The sequence below is a fragment of the Mustela nigripes genome, chromosome 1 (assembly GCF_022355385.1).
Source record: "Mustela nigripes isolate SB6536 chromosome 1, MUSNIG.SB6536, whole genome shotgun sequence".
Taxonomy (NCBI): domain Eukaryota; kingdom Metazoa; phylum Chordata; class Mammalia; order Carnivora; family Mustelidae; genus Mustela; species Mustela nigripes.
This window is the reverse complement of record NC_081557.1, coordinates 40747822-40757467: the sequence shown is the minus strand read 5'-3', so window position 1 is coordinate 40757467 and position 9646 is coordinate 40747822. Positions and strand designations below refer to the sequence as shown.

General features: G+C 42.2%; 2 protein-coding genes and 1 pseudogene across 3 annotated transcripts in view; 1 reads left to right on the top strand and 2 right to left on the bottom strand.

Annotated features, from left to right (window-relative positions):
• Nucleotides 1–9646, bottom strand: part of SBF2 (SET binding factor 2) — a 474622-nt gene that overhangs the window by 426235 nt on the left and 38741 nt on the right. The gene's annotated exons all lie outside the window — the stretch shown is intronic.
• LOC132010948 (cell division cycle protein 16 homolog) lies at nt 696–4074 on the top strand (annotated as a pseudogene).
• On the bottom strand, nt 4907–5235 carry LOC132010938 (large ribosomal subunit protein eL43-like). Its single transcript, XM_059388938.1, has one exon. It carries the CDS (start codon nt 5210–5212, stop codon nt 4934–4936), a length of 279 nt encoding a protein of 92 aa, XP_059244921.1. The 5' UTR covers nt 5213–5235; the 3' UTR covers nt 4907–4933.

Here is a 9646-nt window from a genome sequence, read left to right as displayed (position 1 = left end):
GGGGGGGGGCGCCTGGGTGGCTCAGTGGGTTAAGCCACTGCCTTCAGCTCAGGTCATGATCCCAGGGTCCTGGAATCGAGTCCTGCATCGGGCTCTCTGCTCAGCAGGGAGCCTGCTTTCCTCTCTCTCTCTGCCTGCCTCTCTGTCTACTTGTGATCTCTGTCAAATAAACAAATAAAATCTTTAAAAAAAGAAAAGGAAAGAAAAGAAAAGAATCATGGGAAAAGTAAGTAGGAACAGAGCCACAACTTCTGTTTCTGAAAACGTCTTTTTTTTTCTTTTGGGGGGGGTGCAACAGATAGAGGTAAGAACTGTATAAAATCAAAAGTAAGCCGGGGGCGCCTGGGTGGCTCAGTGGGTTAAGCCGCTGTCTTCAGCTCAGGTCATGATCTCAGGGTCCTGGGATCGAGTCCCGCATCGGGCTCTCTGCTCGGCGGGGGGCCTGCTTCCCTCTCTCTCTCTCTGCCTGCCTCTCAGTCTACTTGTGATTTCTCTCTGTCAAATAAATAAATAAAATCTTTAAAAAAAAAAAAAGTAAGCCGTATCAGTACAGTAGTGCCCAGTCTTTAAGGCAGTGATTTTAACTACTTAGAATATTTTTTTTTTAGGCAACACAAGCTCAGGGCAGGCCTGGTGGGCAGCAGAAAGGAAGGCAAGTTGGAATGTGCTTAGCTGGACGCCACAGCTGTGCAGCCATGAATCTGTAGCGGCTGCGGAAGTGTACTGGCCAGTAGGTGGACCAGCCACAGTATCAAGGTGCTCTATTCTGTGCAGAAAAGAGGCTTCACTCCCTCACAAGGAACTCCAAGACATATATTGGTTGTCTATGTCTTTATCTGACAGCGCAGTATCACAGAGCAGCTCATATACTTCTGTCACAAAACCAGACAAACCGTATCAGCAGGCTCTTGATATTCTTGATAAGGAGAAGCCAATCAACTAAAGGTTATCTGAGAAATACCTGATAAAAGTGGCTGTAAAGACCCCTCCAATGACTGGAAAATGCCATAGTCCTCGAATAAGCTCCATTTGTCTCTAACAGGGAAAATCTCAGATGCCCTGGATAACCCTGCCCTAGCAACCTATACTTACAAAGACATTTTGAAACTCCATGCCTACTGTTTTGAAGCATTTGCTCTTCTATTGTCACACTACATGTTGACAGCCTAAGGAAAAAATTAACTGCCTGAGTCACTACCTCTTAACATTGCTCTGAACTGAAGAACAAGAATTGCTATGCTTCCTATTTGAGAACACATTTTAAGTATAATAATCCTAGTGAAACTGTACTCCCTGCTTATGTAGATGGTTTGCAAGAGAATGTGGATGTGATAGTGTCTTTAGCTAAAAGACATTATTATAATTGTGATTTTTTAAATGTGCTACAGGGGCACCTGGGTGGCTCAGTGGGTTAAAGCCTCTGCCTTCGGCTCGGGTCATGATCCCAGGGTCCTGGGATCGAGCCCCACATTGGGCTCTCTGCTTGGCGGGGAGTCTGCTTCCCCTCCCCACCCCCCAGCTGCCTCTCTGCCTGCTTGTGATCTCTGTCAAATAAACAAATATAATCTTTTTTTACAATTTATTTATTTATTTGACAGACAGAGAGCACCAGTAGGCAGAGAGGCAGGCAGAGTGGGGGGAAGCAGGCTCCCCGCCGAAGCAGAGAGCCCGATGCTGGACTCGAGCCCAGCACCCTGGGATCACGACCTGAGCCGAAGGCAGCGGATTACCCACTGAGCCACCCAGGCGCCCTAAACAAATAAAATCTTTAAAAAAAATGTATTTTTAATGTGCTACAAACTGGACACCTGGGTGGCTTAGTCGGTTAAACATCTGACTTGATTTCCATTTAGGTCATGATCTCAGTGTTGTGAGATGGAGCCCCACGCAGGGCTCCCCCATGACAAGGAACCTGTTTAAGATTGTATCTCTCCCTCTCCCCCCTCCCCCACCCACCACACGGTCAGCATGCTCAATGGTTGGATGGATGGATGAATACATGAATGAATGAATGAATAGTGCTACAAGCTTACTTCTGTAGTAATGGTGAAAGATTCTTTCCATGCAAACTATTTACCTGAACTTACAAGGGACACTTATAGAACTGAATAAAGCAAATGAACTTTTGTCTTTCTCATTAATTGGTGTTCAATCCTGTGTCTTGTTTTGCAGTGGGATGCTATTATCTCATGCTTGGTCATAAATATGAACTTGCCAGAAGGTATCTCAGCGAAATAACAACAGTTGAGAAGATGTACAGGCCAGTGTGGGTAGCATACAGGCACTTGTGTGCAGCTGAGGGTGAGCATGACCAGGCCATGGTTGCTTACTTCATAGGAGTGGAGGTGATGAAAGGGTCATTTGCCAATGCTCTACACTGGATTATAATATGGGACTGACCAACAACTCAAAATTGGCTGAAAGATTCTTTGGCCAAGTGCTAAATTTTGCACAAACTAAGCATTGCACTAGAACATCCTTTTGTTATGCACAAGGTTGGTATGCTTGCATTTCAGAATGGAGAATGGAAAACAGAACAAAGGTTTCTTGATGCTCTGGAAAAAATTAAAGCAACTGGGAGCAAGGTAACAGATGACAAATGGAAACCTTTGTTGAACAACTTGGGACATGTCCACAAGAAGTTTTAAAAAGTATGCCAAGGGGGCGCCTGGGTGGCTCAGTCATTAAGCGTCTGCCTTCAGCTCGGGTCATGATCCTGGGGTCCTGGGATCGAGCCCCACATTGGGCTCCCTGCTCAGCAGGGAGTTTGCTTCTCCCTCTCCTGCTCCCCCTGCTTATGTTCCCTCTCTCGCTGTGTCTCCCTGTGTCAAATAAATAAATAAAATTTTTTTAAAAATTATGCCCAGGCACTGGATTATCACCATCAGGCACTGGTGTTAATTCTTCAGAACTCATCCACTTACTCTGCGATGGGGTATATCCACAGTCTGACGGGCAAATTTGAAAATGATGTTATAACCACAAAGCCCTTAGTTTCAAACAATATTTTCTGTTGCAGTGCTTGGTTATTACACTGAAATGTACATTGGTGATTCTGAAGCTTACACTGGAGCAGACATTAAAGACAAATTAAAATGTTATGGGGCGCCTGGGTGGCTCAGTGGGTTGAGCTGCTGCCTTCGGCTCAGGTCATGATCTCAGGGTCCTGGGATCGAGTCCCACATCAGGCTCTCTGCTCAGCGGGGAGCCTGCTTCCTCCTCTCTCTCTCTCTGCCTGCCTCTCTGCCTATTTGTGATCTCTCTCTGTCAAATAAATAAATAAAATCTTTAAAAAGTAAAATAAAATGTTATGAATTTGATGTGCATCACTGAAAACACCAAAAAAAGCTACTTCACTTCCAAAGGATTTCAGAAAACAGATTGCGGAGGAAACGGGGTTTGCACTACTGGAAAACTCCAGATTCCAGAATTTCCTTGGCAGAAACCTTTGAAACTGAAATGAATTAAAGTGACATGATGTTAAGAGACATCTATGTCAGACCACAGTTGATGATTCCAAACAGGTCTCAATTCCATTTTGTCTTGGGGTAAGTCAGTGATTCCTCAGATCCTTGCCATGCCTAAGAACTTCCCATTTCTTTCTTTCTTTTTTTTTTAAGATTTTAATTATTTATTTGACACAGAGAGAGAGAGAGAGAGAGAGCGTGCACAAGCAGGGGGAGTAGCAGACAGAGGGAGAAGCAGGCTCCTCGCTGAGCAGGGAACTCCATCCCAGCATGCCAGGATCATGACCTGAGCTGGAGGCAGATGCTTAACTGACCGAGCCACTCAGGCACCCCAAATTTCTCACTTTTTTAAAAGATTTTATTTATTTATTTATCAGAGAGAGAAAGAGCCAGCAAGCACAAGCAGAGGGAGCAGCAGGCAGAGGTAGAAGCAGGATCCCCGCTGAGATGGGAGCCCAATGTGGGACTTGATCCCAGGACCTTGGGATCATGACCTGAGCCCAAGGGAGCCACTTAACCAACTGAACCACCCAGGTGTCCCAACTTCTCACTTTTTAACAGGAATCCAGACTATACCTTTACATTTAGGTATGGAGACCTGCCATATAGACTGGATTATACACACCTTAGCAATAGATATTTTCTGATTCTACAAAGTAATTACACACAGAGGAATAAAGAAGGTAAATTGTCAAAAAAAATTTTTTTTTCTTTTTTTAAAGCTTCTGTTTGGGGGCGCCTCAGTGGCTCAGTCATCAAGAATCTGCCTTCAGCTCAGGTCATGATCCCAGGGTCCTGGGATGGTGCCCCACATCAGGCTCCCTGTTCAGCAGGAAGCCTGCTTTCCCTCTCCCACTCCCCCTGCTTGTGTCCCTGCGCTCTCTCTCTCTTTCTCTGTCAAATCAATAAATAAAATCTTTTTTTAAAAAAAACTTAAAAAAAAAGAGCTTCTTTTTGTTTCTGACTGTGTTCCTGATTCTTTTTTTTTTTTTTAAAGATTTTATTTATTTATTTGACAAACAGAGATCACAAGCAGGCAGAGAGGCAGGCAGAGAGGAGGAAGCAGACTCCCTGCTGTGCAGAGCCTGATGCAGGCCTTGATCCCAGGACCCTGAGATCATGACCTGGGGCCAAAGGCAGAGGCTTAACCCACTGAGCCACCCAGACACCCCGTGTTCCTGATTCTATTGAGAAACAAAAAGTTATAACAAATCTCTAAATCACAGAATCTACCAATACTTAAATATTAATCTATCAATATTAAGAGCACAGTGATTACTTTGGGGACAGTCTGCAATTGATTTTGCTAAAGAGCACTTTTCTCACAAGAGGTAAGAATTACTACTGACCTAAGATATTACTAATAGTGAATCATAGTATAATTTAGTTTATCAATACTTTTTTGTTGTTGTTACATAAATTAACCCATTTATTATAGGCTAGCAATGTTTCAAACGGCGGCGCTTCTACTGGTCTTTCAACTCCTTCAGTCTTCTGAATGCAGACTTTACTGTGACAGCAGAAGTGGTGTTGTAGGTCCAGGCGCCACCAGCGACGGTTTTCATGCAGGAGCCACAATGCCAGATCCCCATAGCTCGTCTTTTCATCTTGGTTTTGCCACAGAAGGAGCAAGTGTACTTGGCGTGCTGGCATATCTCAATCTTCTTCACCATCTTCCTGAGGGAGGCACCATAACGGGTCCCATATTTGCCCACGATTCCGACCTTCTTGGTGCATTTAGCCATGTCAACTCAAACCAGGTCTGAGCCCCGAGAGGAGTTTATCAATACTTTTAAGATAATTCATAGATCAAGATTCTCCAATAACTACCAAAAAAGCACATTTGGTCTTTTGCCCCCTTATCAGGTTGACTCTGGATGAAAAGTCTAGAAAAGCACTGCATAAAAATACAAATCTACTTGTTTGTCAAATTCTTTAGAGGAAATGGTTATAAATATTTGAAATATAAATAAAAGAGAGAAAAAACAAACACACTGTAGCAAAAGCAGACAAGTTAATGTCACATCTATGAAAATATATTATCCCTTTTTCATAAACAAAAGAGAATAATGCTGAATAATATTAGACTTTCCTAGTTAAGCTGCATCAATATTTTAATGTTTAGTTAGATTGTTATTATTTCCTCTCATTTTCCAATTTTATTGCTATCTGTAACCATTTCTAAATGCTGTGAACAATGAACAATTTTGTTAAAAAGCTGATTTTCTGGGCAGCTGGGTGGCTCAGTAGTTAAACATTTGCCTTCAGCTCAGGTCATGATCCCAGGGTCCTAGGATCGAGGCCCACATCAGGCTCCTTGCTCAGCAGAAAGCCTGTTTCTCCTCTCCCACTCCCCTGCTGTGTTCCCTCTCTTGCTGTGTCTCTCTCTGTCAAATAAATAAATAAAATCTTTAAAAAAAAAAAAAAGAAAAGAAAAAAAGCTGCTTTTCCTGGGGTGGGGGAGAACCAGTTTGACTAATTCAAATTACAGAAAGAAAACTGGCCCATGAAATTAAGAGAATTATCTAAGATCATACATAACTAATAGGTAACAGAGCCATACACCTGGATCTCTTCACTTTAATACTGGGGAAACTATGTCAAATAAGGGATGCACAACCTCGGGGCGCCTGGGTGGCTCAGTGGGTTAAGCCGCTGCCTTCGGCTCAGGTCATGATCTCAGCGTCCTGGGATCGAGCCCTGCATCGGGCTCTCTGCTCCACAGGGAGCCTGCTTCCCTTTCTCTCTCTCTCTGCCTGCCTCTCTGCCTACTTGTGATCTCTGTCTGTCAAATAAATAAATAAAATCTTTAAAAAAAAAAAAAAAATTCTCTCTCCCTTTCTCTCTGCCCCTCCCCCTGCTCACTTGCTCTTGCTCTCTCTCTCAAAAAAAAAATTAAAATAAAAAAAATTAAAAAAGGGATGCACAACCTCTATTAAATTCTCTGGTGAATAATGCCACAAGCAAAGTCCCTGTTCTTCCCACCCAGCTAATCAATTAATCCCATTTACATCAACTAAGTGAATTATTAAGCTTTACTTAAAGGATGTAGAGGTGGTAGTATTAAGCTACTCGGGCTCTTTCCAATTGCTAGAACTATATGCAGATTCATTTAAATTACTTCACAACCATAGTTTAGTGCAAGAATATGTGGGATAGTATAGAAGCTCAAAAGACTCCACAATTAGGCCTCACTGAAAACTGGAACACTAATCAGAATAAAATAAAACTGGTATCCAGGGGTGCCTGGGTGGCTCAGTCAGTTAAGTGTCTACCTTCTGCTTGGGTCATGATCTCAGGGTCCAGGGTCAGGCTCCCTGCTTAGCAGGGAGCCTGACCCTCCCACTCCCTCTGCTACTCCCCCTGCTTGTGCTCTTTGCTTGCTCCCTCTCAAATAAATAAAATCTTAAAAAAAAAAAAGTAAGTAAGTAAGAAAAGAAACCACTGGTATCCAGTAAGAACTCTATACAGTAAGAACCATATACAGTGGCTATGTTTTATTCTCCACTAGGACTACTCTTTCTACTGCATGGTTTCTATTGTCCTGAGCTTCTGCTGTTTTCTCTGGTTCATATTCAAATTTCCGAAGGGAAAGGATTACATTGAGGGAATTCACCATTCTGTAAGACAGAACTACTGTACAGTTCTTAGGTCAGCCTCATTTATAAGCTAATGGCCTACATATATATCTCTGATGCCAATCCGTGGTCTGATTAATTGTGGCAGAGTAGAAAGGACTTATGATACAAAATGTAACAACTGATGCAAGCCCTTTTTTGTTGTTCTTGTTGTTTTCAGAAACAGGCTGCAGCTTTCTCTCACACTTTGAGCATTATGTGTATTGATATACATTTGATTTATAAAGCAAAAGCTCTTTAGGTAAATTCAGACTTAAAAATCTAGCCACCCTCTCCAGGGCATGGTCTCTCACCATATTGTCACCCCCTAGACACACACTCCTACACAGATCTCAAATGGTAACGACACCAACCTTCAGCCACCCCAGTGTTTTCTACTCCTGAGTGCAGAAGAGTTAACAGCCTCTTTGATAATAATCAAATTAATTTATTTTAATATATATTTAATATATTATACATGTGTAATGTGTATATTATTATATGTATATGTGCATGTACATACATATGTGTATGTACATGCACATATGTACGTGTATATGTATATTATATACATATATATGTATATTATTTGTATAACAATGTAATATATATTATTTTGATAATAATCAAAATATTGATACCTTTTCTCTGAATTGAGATTCTCCTTTGAACCCACATTAATTCCATATTTGTACTAATATTAAGTCTAACACATGAATTATGCTAGATAAAATTATTCATGTATAAGATAATTTCCTATTATAGAAAAATGATTGCCCTCGGGCGCCTGGGTGGCTCAGTGGGTTGAGCCGCTGCCTTTGGCTCAGGTCATGATCTCAGGGTCCTGGGATCGAGGCCCGCATCGGGCTCTCTGCTCAGCGGGGAGCCTGCTTCCCTCTCTCTCTCTCTGCCTGCCTCTCTGTCTACTTGTGATCTCTGTCAAATAAATAAAATCTTTAAAAAAAAAAAAAAAAGGGACGCCTGGGTAGCTCAGTTGGTTAAGCAGCTGCCTTCAGCTCAGGTCATGATCCCAGCGTCCTGGGATCGAGTCCCACATCGGGCTCCTTGCTCCGCAGGGAGCCTGCTTCTCCCTCTGACTCTGCCTGCCATTCTGTCTGCCTGTGCTCGCTCTCACTCGCTCTCGCTTGCTCTCTGACAAATAAATAAATAAAATCCTTAAAAAAAAAAAAAAAAAAAAAAAAAAAGAAAAATGATTGCCCTAACTGGTACACCCAAACATCTTCTAATAGAAACATAGGTAGTTTTACAGGTTGCAACTTACTTAGTAGTTACTGTGTCAGATACTGGACTAAGCACCCAAAAGGAAATATCAAGATTAGCAAACTGAGACCTGTAAAGATTAAGTTTTGTTGTTGTTTTTTTTAAGATTATATTTATTTATTTGAGAGACAGAGAGAGCATGAGCAGGGGGAGGGGCAGAAAGAAAGGGAGAAGCAGACTACCGGGTGAACGTGGAGCCTGACATGGGGCGGTGATCCCAAGACCCTGAGATCATAACTTGAGCCAGTCAGAGACTTAACCAACTAATCCACTGACCTACATACGTATCACCCAGGTGTCCCAAGATTAAGTTCTTATGTAAAATCACATATGATAAATAGTAGTGCTGAAATTAAAATCCTATCTATGTAGGCCAAAGCCCGTATTTTCAACAATCATTGGTCTTCTGTCAATGACCGCTAAATAGAATTACCAAAAGCATTCTGTAACACTAACCAAAAAAAGAAAGAAAGAAAATTCCTACCTTACTCTAAGGCAATACTTCCCAAAACACTGCTCAGTGAGATATTATCTATTATATATTAGAAGTTCTGTAATCAAATAAGTGTGGGAAATGTTATTCTAAAAAGAGCTCATCAAACTTTCATATTGCAGGGATTCTCACAACCACACTATAAATCTCCAAGAAGTAAACACATTAGACAGAATTTTCCATACATATTTCACCGAAGTTACTACTCTTCACCGGCCATTGCCTAGAACTATTTTTTGGAGCACACCTTAGAAAATATTTGTCTGGTAAAAAATTCACATGACCTTTTTTTTTTTGATAACTCACCTAAACTAGTCAATCAGTAAGTCTTATGACACCTGCTGACTCATACCCCACTTCTGGTGAAAATGTCATGGCCACACTGAGGGCCAATGGCCATGTTTTGGATAAAGTCGCTTTCCCGCTGTTCAAAAAGTACTCAAAGGGCAATCCATTCACTTATGTGGTCTACCTCAAAAAGGTGAGAAAAGGCAAGATGATTTATCCCAAGAAATGGAAGAGAGCAGAGGGGCCAGCAGAGCCATACAGGGGCAGTGGAACAGCTAGTGGATGTCACAATGAAACAGGAAACCCTAGGGCGCCTGGGTGGCTCAGTGGGTTAAGCCGCTGCCTTCGGCTCAGGTCATGATCTCAGGGTCCTGGGATCGAGTCCCACATCGGGCTCTCTGCTCAGCAGGGGGCCTGCTTCCCTTCCTCTCTCTCTGCCTGCTTCTCTGCCTACTTCTCTGCCTACTTGTAATCTGTCTGTCAAATAAATAAATAAAATC